The sequence below is a fragment of the Salvia hispanica genome, chromosome 3 (genome assembly GCF_023119035.1).
Source record: "Salvia hispanica cultivar TCC Black 2014 chromosome 3, UniMelb_Shisp_WGS_1.0, whole genome shotgun sequence".
NCBI classification, from domain to species: Eukaryota; Viridiplantae; Streptophyta; class Magnoliopsida; order Lamiales; family Lamiaceae; genus Salvia; species Salvia hispanica.
In genome coordinates, this window is record NC_062967.1 from 32520776 (window position 1) to 32539749 (window position 18974).

The following is an 18974-nucleotide window of genomic DNA, read 5'->3' on the forward strand; positions in this document are numbered from 1 at the left end:
TTAATATTATTTAGCACCTACTAAATTTTAGTTATATTTTATCATAGACTAATTTTTAGTATTTTTATATAATATATATAGGTTTGTGTTAAAATGGAAACACCTCTTAAAGTAACACCATACCACCATTCCTAGCCAATTATTTGTACATGTGGACGAATAATAAGCTGTCATGTGGCAATCATAAAAATTGCTCAAGGGTAAATTTTCAAGGACTGCAATATCCAATACGCTAGACTGCAATTTTTTCCGTCTGCAATATCCAATAAGCTAGACTGCAATATCTATAGATTGCAGTCTAGCGTTTATACTATTGCAGTCTAGCGTTTACAATATTGCAGTCTAGCGTGGTGTCACAATATCACTTTAAGAGGTGTTATCATTTTAACGCACCTATATATATAGTTAAGTTTAATATTTCCTTTGATATATTATTAATTATATCTTATCATTTATTAAATTTAATATTTTTAATATACTCACCCCATCCTAAAAAATAACTTTTTTATATCATTTTAGTATATTCTGAAAATTAGTTCATTTTTTATTTTTCTAAAACTTTTTCACTACACATATTTCTGCATACCTAATGGAGCAGTTGTGAAAAAACCCCAGAAATTACCATTAAACCCTTTTTGGCGGGAAAATGATGGTTGAGTGTGTATTTACTTATTTTTATTTATAATTTCATTTATATGTTTTAATAACGTTGTTTAGAATTTAGAGTAAAGTACACTAATAGTCTCTGATCATGTCAAAAAATGCACCAATGGTTATTAGAAAAATTTTATTTAATTTTTGGCACGATTAGACTAAAGTAACCCTAGGCACCACCAGTGTGAATATTTAAAGTTCTGAGGCATTTTGGACCTTTCTACTCTCCCTTTAATTTTTTCATTTTTTCTTCCATCACCATTTTCTTTTATAAACTCAATTATACTTTCATATAAATAATATTTGATGTTTTTGAAGAGGTTGGCAGCGGAAGCATACATAAATCGATTACATAATAATCTTGATCTATTTAGCAGATTCTTTAGATAAATTCTATTCGCGCTATTATCACATGTATCATGCTCATAACTTGAATTCATACACGTTTTAGCATAATTGAAATCCTAAAACATGTTCCTACGGAGTTAGCCAATTTACCTTTCTGATTCTCCAAAGAATCGAAGATGGCTCGCGCCTTCTCCACGTGAAGATCTTGATTATTAGACCACGAATCTTCTGACTGGTTCCCGGACAGTACGTTGATATCAGTGTGGGCAGATCTCACCAAAGTACAAGGACTCGAATAATGGAGGACAGAAAAACTGCTCACGGAGGAAGCCGAATGACGAAAATTCCGTCCTCTCCTATACACTGAAGGGGGCGAAATTTTAGTCACTGAAATTGTGTGTACTCTATCTCCTTATTCTCCTATTTATATTAAGTCACGTATTGGGCCTAGTTAGGGACCTATGGAAGGCTTTGGATATAGGCTCCCCCAATTAGCTTTTCTCTAATTAAATTGAACCCACAATTTAATACAAGCTTATATTGGAATATTACGAACAGCCACTACAAAAGTAATATTGCACTCCCCATCCAAATCCGAGATTACAAGTAATTCGGGTTTCCAATATTTATTATTATTTATTTCCCGCGCTTAAGATAGAATCGTTCATTAATTAATTAGTGTCTGCTATGAACTTAATTAATTAACATATTTACTCCAAGAGTGGACTCAGCAAGAAACACTTATTTATTATTCATAGAGTAATCAAACTCCAACTAGCTAGGTTCCGAATAATAAAGTCCTCGTTTCGAGCTCCTCTTGTGAACGTTATCAAACGAGACTCAGCTCGCGCACGATTCAATATAATAGCAATCCTAGCACCTCTAGATATTAATCTACACTACCCAATATGCCATGATTCTTGGGTTACGAAAAACCCGCACCTATTGGCAAGTCAAAGTAGTGCTCAATCAATATCGTATGCTCAATGCTAACGTACATTGATTAAGAAATAAATTATCAAGACCTCGTCTTTCAGTAGATAACATAAAGACCCGTCTTGCTGTTAGATCCAATTCAATGCTATACCACACCAACGTCATCTTATTTCATTAAGGCTTAGAAATAATTCGACTGACATTGCAACCTTTCACGATAGATAGTCTAGGCTAGGCCCATCTAGGTTATGAAATTCTTATTTTCTTTGTTCAGAACTGACCGTGTTACCTTACACTGGACGACGCCTACAACCGGTCTACTAAAACAAAGACTTAGACTTTGTTATGTTGATTATACATTTATATATGCAATAAACATCCATTAAATATAAAACATAGTAACATTACGACAAAAATAATCTGTTGCATTAATTGGAAAATAAACTATAGAGTTTTGTAGTATCCAATCACTCGAAATGTAATTTCTAGTATACAAACTCTAACAGTTTTATGGTTTCAAAAATTTAAATAAGAAACCAAATATTTTAATTATGCTTTATTTATTTTTAAAATTAAATATTATTTATTATACACTTAATTTGTATGTATGCGAAGAAAAAATTTATATTTAATATAAATATTAAAGTGAATTTTAGAAAATTCTTTGTGGGATTTATTTTTACTTAAAAATTTTACTTAATTTTTTTAAATTTGAGAAGAAAAATTATTATAGTGAACTATATTAATTTTTTATTTAAAATATGTTACTTAAATATCTAAATGTTACTATATTTAAGTGAAAATATAATATTTTAATTACGTTAATTAAATATAGTATAGTGAAAAATATTTTTTAAATATATTAATTAAAATTTAAGTGAATTATATCTAACGTAAATTAAAGCGAACTCTTGCAAGTAACATTTTTTTTACTAAAAATATTAAAGTGAACTATAGTAACTTTTTCATTATAAAGCTTAATCTATACGTTATTCAAGTAATTATTTAAAAAAATTAAGTGAATTAATTTAAAAGAAAATATTTTTTGTTGTAAAAGGTGCTTTTATATCCAAAATAATTGCATGATTGAAGAGGTACCAAAACTGTAATTTTTAGATATCGAAAATGCCCTTCATGGCATTTAGGAGATTTTTCGAATGCAGAGGGGTATAAAAGACCGACATGTAAAAAATGTAACTTTTATGGATCAAATAGGCTATAAAAAAATTTTAGGTACTATTAGTGAATTTTTCAACAAGATCAGGGACTATTGGTGCAGTTCAAAGTATAATTATATGTAATTCACACGTAATTTAATTATGAGCTGAATGGATAAAGCAAGCAATCTACGATTGGAATTTGAATGGTGGGTGCGCATGTGACTGATTACACAACAATCAAAGAAGTCTTCCATGATTCCAATGCTGCTACCGAATTTTTGTTTTTTTCTTAATCTATTTGTACCTGAAATAAATTTAATTTGATTAGTGCTATCATTTTGAAAATAATTCTGGAATTATTACAATAGAAATTTACTAAATCGAAAAAAAAGATAAGTAAGATTAAATCTTGCAATATTTAGTCAGATTTATAGGGAACTAATATAATTAATTGAGAAACATAATATAATTAACATTAAAACATGGTTCATCTATAAAGAATGGATGTAATTATTAGTATTGAAAGTAATTCAAGTGTGCTGCACTGGAAATAAGAATCCTCATCTTTCGAATGCTGCCAAAAAGTAATCAAGGAAGGATGGGTATGGGCATGTTTTGCATTAGAAACAAGAATTTCTTATGTTTCCAATGTTGGTAATGGATTAGTTATCTTTGTTAATGGATTACTTATTGAAACATCAAAATATGCATAGTTAAAATATGTACTTCCTCCGTCCCACAAAAGATGTCATACTTGTGGGATGACATGAGATTTTTGGAGGTTTTATTTTGTTTGTTAAATGAAGAGAGAAAATATTAATTTTATATTCATGTGAGACTTTTTCCAAAAATGAAAATATAACATCTTTTGTGGGACAAACTAAAAAGGAAAGTGTGACATTTTTTGTAGGACGGATGAAGTACTTACTATTAAACTACTAGTTTATTGCCTATGCTACATGCCATAAGATTTTCAAATAATAAAAATAAATCTAAAGTAAGTAGATTAAGGGGATAAAGATAATATAATTATGTTTATATATGTGCTAATTAAAATAAGTATTCATAAAATCATAAACAATTAAAAATATTATTAATAATAATAAAAAGGAAAATGTATTTCTCTCAATCCACTCTTTTGAAACATTTCATATTCAGCAAAACGATTTTATACAGTTTAAATTTTTGATATAAGTGGAATAAAATAAAATAAAACAAATGAAAAAGAGGAGGTGTGCGACTAAGGATTAAAGAATTTAGAATCGGATTCTAAAGTAATTAAATTCATGTGTTAAAATTAAAATCCTTTGATGAACCAATTAAAATTCTTCTTCAACTTTAAATATTAGAAATGTAGTGCAATTATGTGGATGTTAAAAGAAAAGGATGTACTCTATCTGTCTCACTAAGTGGGGCATTTCTTTTCGGCCGTTGTTTTGCGAAAATAATAATAAGTAGTTATAGAGTGAAGAGAAAATAATGTAAGTAACAGAATAATGTAGATATGACTCTCTTCTATATTATTCTCTCTCTTACTTTACTTTTAATTCCATTTTAACTATTTATTATTATATTCGCAAAACAACGGCCGAAGCCCGAAAAGAAACGTCTCACTTATAAAAGGACAAAGAGAGCAGTAAATAATAGTAACATCTTATTAAACATATATACATATAAAACTAAATGAGAGTGTTATATTGCTAACTCATAACGTAATTGCTAACTACAACTAAATAATAGTCATTAGATATTCAAATTAAGGGCTTAGATCATTAATCACTAAATGTGTCACGACCGCGCCTTGCTAAGGATAGCATTGCTCAGTAAATCGTGACTAGGGGAGGGAATTAAGAAGAGGGGATAGAAAGGGGAAGAAAGAATTAACAATAAGACACACAAGTATTTCTTCATAAGATAAGAGAGGTTCACAAGACAACGAAGGATCATAAAATCAAGAGTGTTTATCAAAGGTCACTCGATACTAGACATTTTTCTTACAACCCATATATTATAAAATACTAATATCATGCACAACGGAATGAGTTGAAATTACATGGTCAAATGTATGAAGACACATGCCACGAAAGATCCTACAAAAGAGATGAGACGACCACCAATTCCACTCAGCCACCATTTCATCACTTGCTCAACCTGCGCATTTAGAAATACATGCAGGGCTGAGTACGGGGTACTCAGTGAACACAATGTCGAAAGATATACATATATTAGAAAGGTTATTATCATACCATCACAGTAACACACGAGGTTTTTCTTAAAGGCCTGAGCTTACTAAGTTCATTTTCATAAAGTTCGCTTGATCAAGCTAAGTTCATTCCAGCAATCCGCCATATCTGATGGTTCATTGTGTGTCGAGAAGGTGGCCACCTTCCACGATCACATTGACCGGCCAACCCTTACGATGACTCACGGTCCATTCCTTTGTGTACACTAACTCGAATAGGATCTTGGTCCTATTGGAGCCGAATTCGATTCATTCATTCATTTGGCATCGCCAAACAGATAGGCATCATAAAACAAATAATTTATGGCACGATAACATTTTTAAAAAAAGTAAGTGCGATTTTATCAAACAAAAAATCATTTCATAAATTTGATAATTTTATCCACACTTCATGTGTTGGATATAAAGCTCACCTCAAAGCTTCCAAGTAAAACTCTACAAAAGCTTGACCATGGGAATCAAACTCCGCGAACACGCCCTTTTTGAAAGAGTATAATAATTTAAATTAGTCTTAAGAACATACATAAGGTGCATGACATGAAATTATCCTATATGAAGTATGCATCCTATGTTCGGGGTTCGATCAAGATAACTTCATTCTATTTAAATTGTGGATCCCTATTTTATAAATGACTTTAAAAGTAATTAATAATTAATTTGAAGAGAGTTCATTGAGTCCATACATTCCAATCCTTAAGAAATTAATTAAGAAGGGTAAAGCATTAATTAAGTAAAAGTCCATTTCTTTCACTTAGTCCCAAAGCCAAAATAAATAGACCAACTCACTCTTTTTTTTTTTTACTTGACCCATAACAAGGAGGAGCCAACATTTAAACCCCTAATTGTATTTGCAAAAAGAGTCAGCCTCCCTCCCTCTTTTTCTTCTTCTTCTTCTTCTTCTTCTTCTTCTTCTTCTTCTTCTTCTTCTTCTTCTTCTTCTTCTTCTTCTTCTTCTTCTTCTTCTTCTTCTTCTTCTTCTTTCGCCGCTGTACTGTCGCCGCTGCCGCCGTTCTGCCGGTCTGCCAAACACAGCAGCTGCGCGCGTGCGTGGCTGTCGGAGACAGCAGCAGCGGCATGTGCGCGTGGCTGCCGGAGACAGCAAGGTGTGCGTGTATGCGTGGCTGCCGGGACATGTCCCGGAGGCGGCTGTGGTGGCTGCCCCGGCTGAGCAGCTACGGCGCCGTTCAGAAAGTTCGGTGCTTATCGTTGCACTCTTAAAAGCTAAGTCCTCATTTCTATTTCATGCTCGATTATGATTATTGATTTAATGGTTATCAAAAGCTCATAGTCCTTGATGGCTTAGGTAAAGAATATAAACATAGTTATTGGCAATTTGCATAAGTTTGTTCGTGAACTACTTAATCATAAGCAGTGGTGATTCCTAAGTTCACGGCATAGAAAAAGGCGATGGTGTTGGGCATATTAAACTCTAAATGTTCTTTGCTTTGAATGTGGTACGACAACGGCTATGAAGTAAAAGAAGTTTTGGAAAGAAAAAAAGAACATTACCTTGAGAAAAGAGGAAAAAGAAAGTTGGTGTTGAGATTTGGATCCTCTTCAAGCTCTCAAATGAATCATCACCTTGAGATCATTTAATTTGAAGAATTTTGTGGTGGAACTAAAGTGTTTAAGAGTGGAGTGGGTGTAGTATTTACAGAGGAAATAGGTGCATGGAAATACATGGTCATAAGCTTGATTCATGAAGACAAAGTATTGTCCAAAGTGTAGAGACTTTTTACCAATTGGGGTAAGTCGTCTCATCCATCATTCCCATTACCATATTTAGCAAGAATCTTATGTCTTGTCATCTAAAATGACGGCTAATAAGTACGGCCGTCGTTTTGGAAAACGTGAACCGTCGTTTGAGAATCGTGCTCGATGTGACGTGATTTCGTCGAACATCTCGTCTTGATTTAACATGCTTCTTATCCTTTCGTGTAGGTATCGGCGTTCAAGGCGTGACTATTGAGCAAGATTCGGAGGGCATGGAAAGTATACTTTATTTTTATTCTAGTGTTGAAACTCGATGTAAAAACGTGTACAAACTTTTATTTGAAGCTCGGTCTTCAAAACGGACTATAAGAATATTAAATATTGTAATAATACTATTTTCATTCACTATTCAAAATTCACTAATGAGAAGTAAAAGAAATTAGGCGCAAAACTTATATATGTATTAATAGGTCGGTTTTCTAAAAGTCTTAGGGTAATAAAAAGGCGGGGTATTACAAAATGTCAATACGATCAACGAAAAACGTCAATAAGGTCATAGGATTAATTCCAAAAAATATCATTAGGGGTATTAATATCAATTAACTACATGTTTACTTATAACTAATTTTTAAAAGAAATCCCAAAACTTTAAATTTCATAAGGATTCCAACGATGTCCTACATGCATATGTTCCGACGTCAGAATTTGAAAAAAAATTCAAAATTTTTTAATTTTTTTTGGTACAGCAGAAATGTCAACATACTATATAAAATATGTCAATATAATACATGTAGAATGTCAATATAAGCAATGAGTTAACATTCTTAAATCATTGTATTCACATTCTCAAAGCATTGTGTTGATATTTTCAAAACACTATATTGACATTTTCATCCAAAACCCTAATTTGGAGTTTTTTTTTATCTTTTTTTATTTTATTAATAAAAATGAAAATTACACGTGGCAAATTGTAGACCACATGTTAACTAAAATCCTATGGCCTTAAATTAGTTGTAGTTAGTAAATAAATGATGAGTTAGCAATTATTGCTCCCCTAAAACTAAATAAGTTGGAATTTAAAATAGAAAAGACAAACAAATGTGTAAATTAACTATATAGAATGGGAATATCAACTCCACCAATATCAACTACTCCAAAAAAATTTATTATTAGAAGAATAAAAGTAAATTAACTATAATAAAATTACAAATTACTCCCTCCGTCCCAGTTTTATAGTCACATTTTGCCATAAAAGTCCGTCCCACATTTAGAGTCACATTTAGAATTTTCCATATTTGGACATAAAATTTTACCCCATTATTCAATAAAATTACACCAAAATGCCATTATCAACATTAAAATAAACCAAAACATAAATAAAAAAACCAAAAGGTCAAAAGGGACCCACCTTCAACCAACTCACTTCATTTTTTACACACTCCATCATCTCACTTCATTTATTACACACTCCACCTCTCACTTCATTAATTACACACTTCACTAATTCCTTAAAACTCGTGTCATAACTAAATGTGACTATAAATGTGGGACGGAGGGAGTCATAATTATTTATAATTTTTTGAAAATTAGAGAGAATTAACACATATACAAAACAATTACTACATAAAAGCACAATCTCATTACAAAAAGCCAATTTACAAAAGCCAAAAAAATTTAAATTAAGACATATATTGACAAACGGGCCGATTTTTTTTATTAAATTTAACTCACAATCCAATTCAATTATAAAGAAAAGTCCAAAAAAAATAAAATGTCAAATCCGATCTCAGATACATTACAATCAGTCGAAAATAAAAGCCCAAATGATTTTTAAACAAAAGCATCACTTTACCTTACACTGATTGAATTAAGCATAATTAATCATACTTAGTTCTATCCTTCTCCACGCCACGATAACTCCAAATCGGCTGTTCGCAGGCGGTGGACGACGGAAAGAAATCCACGATCTCCACAAATAAACATTTAAAAATATTATAAACAATAACAAAAAGATCTCTCATCCCACTCTAAACGAAACATTTTATATTCGACAAACGATTTTATACAATTTAAATATTTAATATGAGACGAGTAAAATAAAATAAAATAAACAGGAGATGTGCAACTCAGAATTAAAGTATATGTGTTAGATGGAATAAGATATATAAACAAAAGAATTGTACTACTAATGATCAAAGAGGAAAAAATCATATAAATTGAACTCTTTCCCAGGTGCTTATTATCTCATAATTTGAGTTGCTTACTTCAATTTAACCACGGCATTCTGCTTAATTTAGATGATTTAGCCTCTAGATTTTACAAGATTCGGTATTTTATTTTCATCATAAGAATTTTTGCAATTCTAGGTCTTGAATTATTATAACTTATTGAGGCTTGAATTCATGGAACTTATTTCTTTCTAATGAAAATATGTTTTTATTCATGGAACTTAGTTTTACATATGAATAAAATGGAACTTTTAATAGTACTACACAGGTGGTGGGAGGATCATGGAAAGAGAGGCGAAATTCTAATTTTGGAAAGCTCTATAATAGAGCTTCCCAAATTATGAAGTTTATTTTTTATTTTTTTTGTAATTCCAGCTCTTCTAAAAAAAGTAAGAGGGAAAATTAGAAAACAGTTCAAAATTTTAATAATTTAAACATCGTTGGAAGAAGTGGACTACTAAACTAGGCTTTCACAAAAATGCAAAATGTTTTACGATAATTAAGTTTATGTTCCTACGAGAATGTAAATTGATCAAATATATAGAAATTGAACAGAAACCAGCAGCTGAAAAAGCTAAAGCAAATCAAGCCATCATATATCATTACTCTCACATTATGCAAGAATTACAAATCACACTATACCAAAAGCTAATAAATTATAAAAGCAAATTAAACAGAGTGAAATTTAGAAAATTGCTACTAATAATGGTATCGATTAATATAATCTTCGAGCTATTACTAGAAAAGAACCGTCAAAGAAAACCAATGCGATTTCACCACTTGGATGACGGATCAATTCGGTTGGTCAATCTTGAGCGTGTCGAGGAAACTCCTCCCCTGTCCAAGATCATTCTTGGATATGAAATCGAGAAAGTCATGGAAGCTGCTCTGCCTATACCGGCCGGGGAAGTGGGCGTCAGCCATCTCCGGGGGCGGCTGGACCTGGACGTCCATCCCGAGGCTGTGGAGGCCGGCGATGGAGATCCGTGGCTGGTTGGAGCTCAGGACCACGCGGTGCACCACGCTCTTGTAGCGTCCATTGGTGAGGACCTCCACCTGGTCCCCTACCAGGACCTGGAGGGCCCCCTCGACGACCGGCACCAACATCCAGGTGTTGGTGTGGGAGTCGAGGATTTGTAGGCCCGGGGAGTCCTGGAGGAGAAGCGTCAGGCAACAGTAGTCCGAGTGGGCCGGGAGGCCCAGGGCTAGCTGTTGGAATGAAGAGAATATTTAAGAAGGGCAGAATGATAATCTCTATAATATTTTTTCAGCGTCCACCCCTGTTTACTTTTGTTATAACCATAAAATAGTAAAATTTTACTTTTAATTTTTTGCATTTCAATATATTTTTTAACATTACCTCCGGCTCCGGGCACGGAGGATAGCCATTGACCGCCACTACTTGCATTCCATTGTCGATTTCTTTGGTCAAGTAGGTCGGCCCCAACCCCACGGAGTCGGTTATTAGCCCCGCGGTCTTCAGCGCAACCATTTCAAGCTCCGATACGTATTTTCCCATTTTTTCTCTGTTATGAACACATATATAATAAATAAATTAATTTGTTAATTTATTATAAAATGAGAAACATCCAAAAAATACTAACTTCATTAGATAATGCATGCCGGTGCTAATTAATAGAGAGGTCTAGGGTTCACGTATATATAATGAATGGCTCAAATTAATTCCAACATTTCAAGAAAATGAAAATTATAAAAATCAAATCAATAAATGCGTCATTGTCTCCCAAAAATAACGCAAACTCTGCCACATATATGAATGAGTACTCGAATTCAATACATACAAAGATATATATATATATATAGACATGCACCGTTACTATGAAATGACAAACCACCATGAACAAGCTGCTTCAACTTAAAAGATTAGTATGAAATGAAAAGAAGATCTTTGTTAATTAAAAATAATTATGTAAATTGCTTACTTATAATCTAGAGGGGTATCTGGCCACATGTGAATCCAGTTGTTGAGAGGGTGGGAATAGTGCTTGAGAAATATCCTCCAAAACTGGACCTTATCGACTCCATCTTTGATGCTCGTGCCATACCTCACCGCCTTGTGGACGTCGTTGGACATGTATTTCGCCTTTTCTTCGGTCGTTAGGTTGAGGAAACCCGAGGCCACCGACAAAGCCCCTTTTATCGTTGCTTCTACTATCCCGTGATTCACAATCTGTCACGTACGTTAAGTATAGTCTTAGTCATTGAAGCATACGTGATACGAGACTGACTAAACACTAATATATGATGTCCAATTAGGTATTTTAATTTGACAACCATATTTTAAGAAATGAAAAGAAATACGTGGAAAAAGGTTAGTGTAATGTGAATGCAATTTTTATATTAATTTTATAATAAAATATCATTGGAATATGAAGTTCATTTACTATAAATAGTAAAATTGCAATGTGACATTTATTGGTAGACATTTGAAAATAGAATATTCTCATTAGCTATTTAAGTTGATCTCTTTTTACTTCACATTTTTAACAGGACAGTAGGCTTACCTGAAAGAAACCATGACGACGACAAGCATTCGCAATTTGCTCGACGACGATTGATCTCCGCTCGGGATCTTCGATACCCGCCATGTCGATCGTCGGAACATCGAAAATGTCGGCATCGATTTTCGAGGCATCGAAAGGCTGCGCCTCGTAGCATTTGGGGACATAGGGAAGTCCCCTTTCTTGTGCGGATTTCCCCATGGAAAATGAGCTACAACTGCCATCCTTCTCGGCCATGATGATCGATCAATGAAATGAAAAAGAGGAGAAAGCAATGAAGTGGTGATGAAGATTGAGGAAGAAGAAGGTGGTTTATATAGTGAGATTGGGTGATGCTTTGTATGAAGACTGTTTGCATGTATGAGGAAAGGTGACGGATTGAAGTACTTCATGTATTTGTAGTATATGTTTCTCTAATATGTGTTTGTGACATATCCAAACTCAAATCCAATCTCATGTATAATGTGCTGCTACAATTTAACATTAATTTCCATGAATCATGCACGTCCGTCTAGATAGGAATAATCTAGTGATGAAGTCAAAAACTTAATATTGGCGGTTCAAGTGTAGGTTCAAAAACTTAAATTAATTATTCTTATAAAAAATCAACTAACTGATTAATTCATATTTATAAATAAATAATTATTTATTAAATATTTTATATATAATCTACTAAATTTGTTATCTATTCAATTTAAATTAAATAATTATATTTAGCACCTACTAAAATTTTAGTTATATTTTATCAGAGACTAATTAATATTTTTATATAAGTCTAATATTTCCTTTGACATATTATTAATTACTAGTATATCTTATCATTTATTAAATTTGATCTTTTTAATATGCTCGCTCCATCACAAAAAATAACTTTCTTATGTCATTTTAGTATATTCCAAAAAATTAGTCCATTTTTTATATTTTGAAACTTTTTCACCACACATATACTACTAATATGGTGGATTCTCCTATCCACTAACACTAATTCAATTTATTTTTTTCATATATTTTATCAATTTCGCATTAAAGCATACACCGTCCCAAAAGACCCTATTTTTAGGAAACGAGGAGGGTAATACTATATTTGTTACAGTATTCATGTTCGACTAATAATCTAATAGGTCCTGCTAGTTGAATTGTGAATCAATACCTTTATTGGTTCACTTATAAATCTGATTTTTAAAACAATGGTGAGAATAATCTTGATTCACTTAATACCTTCCATAAATGGAATATAAATTCATCACTCCATGTAGGAAAAGACAAAAAGTGTTTAAAGATTCATCGTTGGATAGTAATTTAATTACACTAAATACTCAATCTTTCTCGAACGACTTTTGCATCGAGTCGAAGCAGATGAATCTCCCTTTTGATATTCAAGAATCTGCTGAAAGACTAGAAGAAGAAGACAAAAAGAAACTTTATGTCGCCGCGTAAATTAAATTAAAAATAAAGCAGACAAAACAAGTTTAAGATTTATTTGTAACTTTAGGAAGAAGAGACTCATATCTAAAACAATGACGGCTGGTCGGTTGAAGTAAATCTGCGGCCGGACAAACTTCAATGGTTTTAGTAACAAACTTCAATGGTTTCACAAAACTGCTAACAGCTCTCCTGCGCACTCTCCATTCTCTACGCGTTTCCTACGCGATGCAATTCATTAATGCAAGAACATGAATTTTCGTAGATTGTTGAAATAGAAAATTAAAATGTAGTAGTAATTAGTAGCTTTTAATTAGTAAGTTTAGCATTAATCCACCAGACATATTATTGTAAATTGTAGTCAACACTTTCCAAAATGTAGTCAATAAAGAAATTTCCCTTTTTTCCTCTTCGCTCTCTCATAAATCTACAGTTTCTTCAATTTTCATTATCATTTCTTCTTCCACCTTCAATGAAGTTTTTCTCTGTCAATTGGATTCTCCATTTTTAACATTAACAAAAAAAATTTATGGATGGAGAGACTAGTATTTTTATAGTACTCCTATTTTAATTATTACTAGTACAACTAATTATTGCTATAAATAGCTCGGGAGCAAAATTAATGGGCTATAAAAGGATTTGGACCGCATAAAAAACACTCTCTCGCGTATTTCCGTCGGATTCTTCCTTTCCTTGTCTTTTTATTTTAAAACAAAACCAAACCCAGTCAAAACGGCTGTTGGTTTTTATCCTTTTCCAAATACTCTCTCCGTCCTATCAAAAGTACTTTCCATTTTCGTCCGTCCCACAAAAATATATGCATTCCATTTATGAAAATTTTTATCAATTTAATAATGTATGTCCCATTATCCACTAATATTATTTTAACTACCATTTTCCTCCTCTCTCTTACTTTACCATATCATTCTCCTCATCTCTACTTTACCAATTTTGTCTTAGTTCTCATGTCATACAAATTGCTCATATTTTTATTGGACCATGGAGTCATTCCCTGAATTTGGGGATGTCCTAGTACTCTTGCATGTATATAGCAACAAACCATTCCCTTTCCCCTGCTATATATACCACTTCTATAACTTATCATAATCTTGACTCCCTGAATTTGGGGATGTCCTAGTACTCTTGCATGTATATAGCAACAAACCATTCCCTTTCCCCTGCTATATATACCACTTCTATAACTTATCATAATCATAATCACTTCAAGCCAAAGATTGGAGAAAATGAATGCTCTCGCCGCCACAAACCGCAATTTCCGACAGGCGGCTCGCATCCTCGGCCTCGACTCCAATATCGAGAACAGCCTCTTGATCCCCTTTAGAGAAATCAAGGTTTCTTAAAATCTTACTATGTTTGTCTTTATTGAAATGATAAGGAGTTTTGATGAGAGTGTGATGATCCAATCTTATTAGGTGGAGTGCACAATTCCGAAGGACGTTGGTCTCCTACATCGGCTTCTGAGTACAACACGACAATGCACGCGGCCCCATGAAAGGCGGCATCCGCTTCCATCCCGAGGTTATTTGTCGAAATTATCGGAAATTGTCTTTAGCCCTTATTAAGCCTCATGAGTCATAAAATTTGGGTTTTTAATTTTTAATTTTACTAGTATGTGACAATTTTATCATAGTAGAGCTTTTATTGATATTTTTTTCTGCGTGCACTTATATATATATATATATATATATATATATATATATATATATATATATATCTTGTTAGGTTGAGATTTATGAACCTAATTGAGAATTGAGATGCAATCTCAGCCACTCATCCAGAATATTTGTGAAATGTCAACAACATGTAGTTTATGTCAACACGGGGGCATAATTGTAATTTTATTATTTTTTTTAATTTTTTTTTAATTTTTTTATAAAAAAAAATTCATTTTTTTTGTCAACTACATGTACAATTCATGTCAACTACACATCAAATGTCAACAACTTTATTCAATAAATACTATTTGACATGAATTGTACATGTAGTTGACATTATATTGTGTAGTTAACATGAATTGTATATGTAATTGACATGGATTGCACACATAGTTGACATTATATGTGTGTAGTTGACATGAATTGTGTGTGTGCTTGACATGGATTGTACACATAGTTGACATTATATGTGTGTAGTTGACATGAATTGTACATGTAGTTGAAAAATAAAAAAAATTTAAAAAAAATTTAAAAAATTAAAAAAAATTAAAAAAATTAAAAAAATTAAAATTAAAAATTAAAAAAATATTTATTGAATAGAATGTACCATAATATTACAATTCTACCCTTTCATAATTAATTAATCTAAAGATATTTTCCATGTGGAAAAATCTGGACCACTCATTTAATAAAAATGAGTGGCTGATATTGCATCTCATTTCTCAATTAGCATAAAAAATCTCAATTGATCACAATCCTATATATATAGACCTTGATGAGGTGAACGCACTTGCTCAATTAATGACTTGGAAGACGGCGGTTGCTGATCTTCCCTATGACGGAGCAAAGGGTGGGATCGGGTGCAAGCCCAAAGACCTCACCACGAGCGAGTTGGAGCGTCTAACGGTATTCACTCACAAAATCCATGATCTCATCGGAGACAACACTGACATTCCTGCTCCGGATATGGGCACTAGTGTTCAAGTCAGCTCATAGCTTGTTAAGTAAAGAGAGAAAATATAGCCGAATATAGTAACGAATAAAGAAAAATGTACTCCCTCCGTCCGCGATTAGGAGTCCCGGTCACTTTTGCGCACCCGTTTTATAAAAATAATAAAAAATAGTTAAAGTGGACAAATGGCAAAGTAAGAGAGATAATAATTTTGACAAGGGTCTTCTCAAAATTATTCTCTTTTTTATTTTACCATTTCTCCACTTTAACTATTTTTTATTATTTTTATAAAATAGGTGTGCAAAAATGACCGGGACTCCTAATCGCGGACGAAGGGAGTAATTGAGTTAATTTTTTAAGGTGGAGTACTAAGGAATAACTAAAATGTATTACTGATGGTTTAATTTTTTTTCAAAAATAAAAGCGTGGCATTTTTTGGGACAGTATTTTTTTTATCATAGGGAGTATTAAATTATTCCTTGTTTATTAATCAATTTGGTTAATACTTTGTGTGTAGACAATGGCTTGGATTTTGGATGAGTATTCCAAGTTTCATGGTTACTCTCCGGCAGTTGTCACAGGAAAGCCAGTGGGTAAGGCAATAGTTATGTGATTACATATAAAATTTGAAATTGTCTAAACATTTTGTTACATTTTTTAGGACCTTGGTGGATCACTTGGTCGGGAGGCTACAACGGGCCGTGGCGTCGTGTACGCCACCGAAGCATTACTTGCCGAGCATGGAAAATCGATCGAGGGCTTAACATTCACCATTCATGTCAAACCGACAGAAAATTCTCTTTGTTAAGATATTCACATATGAATTGTCCCACAAAAAATGTAAAGTAAAAATAGATCAACTTAAGTATTTAGTGAGTAACTTTCTCATATAATCAGTTGGTTTTGAGTAAAACCTCACTGCAATTTTGTTCACTAGGGGTTCGGAAACGTTGGATCGTGGGCTGCGAGGCTGATTCACGAAATAGGTGTTGGAATCTATGTCGGTCAATGGACTTTGACCAAATTATAATTTCCACGAGACATTTAATTTTGTGAAATTAAATGATATAGCGTCGATCTACGTTCGGAGTAGATGACCGTGGTATATTCATTTTCTCAAAACCGATTCTCGGTGAGCGAGAAATAATGGATTAAAGTTGTACAAAATTGCAAACTTAATGAGCTATGAGAGAAGCTTAGGGAATAATTAAGAGAGTTAATTATCCCACATTGGAAGTTACAACCTTATTAAACTAGTATTCCCTCCGTTCCATAGTAATAGAGTCATTTTGTCATTTTAGTACGTTCCATAATAATAGAGTCATTTCCTTTTTAGTAAAAGTCAACACATTTTTCCACACCTACTTTACTCTCTCTTATTTTTTTCTCTCTTCATCTCTCTACCTTTTTCATTTTCCACTTTATTCTCTCTTTATTTAACTTATCTAACATAATTTTTCTTAATCTCCGTACCGAAAAGAAACGCCTCCATTACTATGGAACGGAGGGAGTATTTAATAGGAAAGATTATTACATGTAATAATAATAGTGGACTAAGATGGGCTGTAAGAGCCCACACGCGTGCGCCGCGAGCCGCGTGCCTCGAGCCCGCGCCCGCGTCCGCGCCGGTGCCCTTGGACTTGGCAATTGGTCTTTGGGCTGTTCGCGGTAAGCCAACGTGGCTGACACGTGACAGTCCACGTCATGATCAAATCTAGAGTCTAGCATTGATGACAGCCATCAAGGCTGTGTTGACCCCTGCAGTGGACTGAGCCTATAAATAGGCTAGTCATTCTAGCTTTCTAAACACAGAAACTAGAATCCACAATCTGCATCATACACTCTCTTCTCCCTCTGCATTATTTTTCTGTCGAAGCTCTGTCCTCTCCTCCATCCAGTTCGCCGGAGCTCTGTTGATAGCGGTGTTACTTCACCAGAGACGCAGCCGTTTTATCTTTGGGGACGAAACGCCAATCCGAATAGCACTACCGGGACGTATCTCATCTTGCGGAAAGAGGTCTCCTCGACTCGGCTATTTCCTGTTCTACGGTTTATAGTTTCGATTTCCGTTTGTAATGTTCGTTTCAGTTCATTTCTGTATTCCTTCTTTGGATTGTATTATGCTCGGTTATCTCTTGTAATTCCACAAGACCAACAATAGGCGGGAAAGTGGTCGCAGTGAACGACATAACCGGGGCTATCCAGAACCCTAAGGGGATCGACATCCCGGCATTGCTTCGGCACAAAGATGCCACCGGCTGTCTCGATGGTTTTGGTGGCGCAGAGACGATGGCGTCTGACGAGCTACTTTCCATCCGGTGTGACGTGCTTATCCCATGCGCTCTCGGAGGAGTCCTCAATAGGTAATATATTGAGATATTCACACGCGAATTGTAAATATATCAACTTCAAAATTTCCTATTGGTTGAAGGGAAAACGCCGGAGATGTCAAGGCGCAATACATCACAGAAGCTGATGATGTAGCCACCTCTATTAAACTATACTAATACTACTATATATGAAAATGCAATATTTGTCTTAAAATTATGCTTTCTACTTTTGCAGATCTTGTCCAAAAAAGGAGTTATAATTCTTCCAGACATATATGCAAATGCAGGAGGTGTGACAGTTAGTTATTTCGAGTGGGTTCAGGTAACATTATGTATGATATTGTCCGTTTTAGATCAAACATCGAGCTTTTGTTTAAAGGCACTTCCCCAAAAGACATACTAATAGAGTTGGGACAGTATTTATATATTATTTGCAACTTTATTTGTTCTTCGATGTGGAATGGATTGCACTCCATGACGTCTCCATCAATAGTGAAGTAATCAGCTCCATTTGTGTGGCAGAACATTCAAGGATTCATGTGGGACGAGGAGAAGGTGAACCAAGAGTTGAGCAGATACATGACCTGAGCCTTCCGAGAGATAAAGAACATGAGCCGAACGCACAATTGTAACCTTCGGATGGGCGCGTTCACACTCGGGGTCAATCGTGTTGCCCGTGCCATGCTCCTCCGAGGTTGGGAAGCCTAAGATTGACATAGTTTGTTTTTCACCCATTCAAGAATTTCATTCACATTGTTGTGTTACTGACTATTTCTCACTGTGATGGTTAT

At 33.7% G+C, this 18974-nt stretch overlaps 1 protein-coding gene, 1 long non-coding RNA gene and 1 pseudogene across 2 annotated transcripts; 1 reads left to right on the top strand and 2 right to left on the bottom strand.

Annotated features, from left to right (window-relative positions):
* Positions 1-5534: 5534 nt before the first annotated feature.
* LOC125210772 lies at positions 5535-6950 on the bottom strand. The gene is made up of 3 exons (XR_007174402.1): positions 6850-6950; positions 5754-5818; positions 5535-5569 (listed from the first exon to the last, which is right to left on the bottom strand). It is a non-coding gene; the product is annotated as an uncharacterized LOC125210772 (long non-coding RNA).
* A 2906-nt stretch (positions 6951-9856) lies between these two features.
* LOC125216409 (2-oxoglutarate-dependent dioxygenase 21, chloroplastic-like) lies at positions 9857-12065 on the bottom strand. Its single transcript, XM_048118110.1, has 4 exons — positions 11807-12065; positions 11225-11472; positions 10642-10807; positions 9857-10490 (listed from the first exon to the last, which is right to left on the bottom strand). Exons 1-4 carry the CDS (start codon positions 12038-12040, stop codon positions 10074-10076), a joined length of 1065 nt encoding a protein of 354 aa, XP_047974067.1. The 5' UTR covers positions 12041-12065; the 3' UTR covers positions 9857-10073.
* A 2404-nt stretch (positions 12066-14469) lies between these two features.
* LOC125208925 lies at positions 14470-18891 on the top strand (annotated as a pseudogene).
* Positions 18892-18974: the final 83 nt, after the last annotated feature.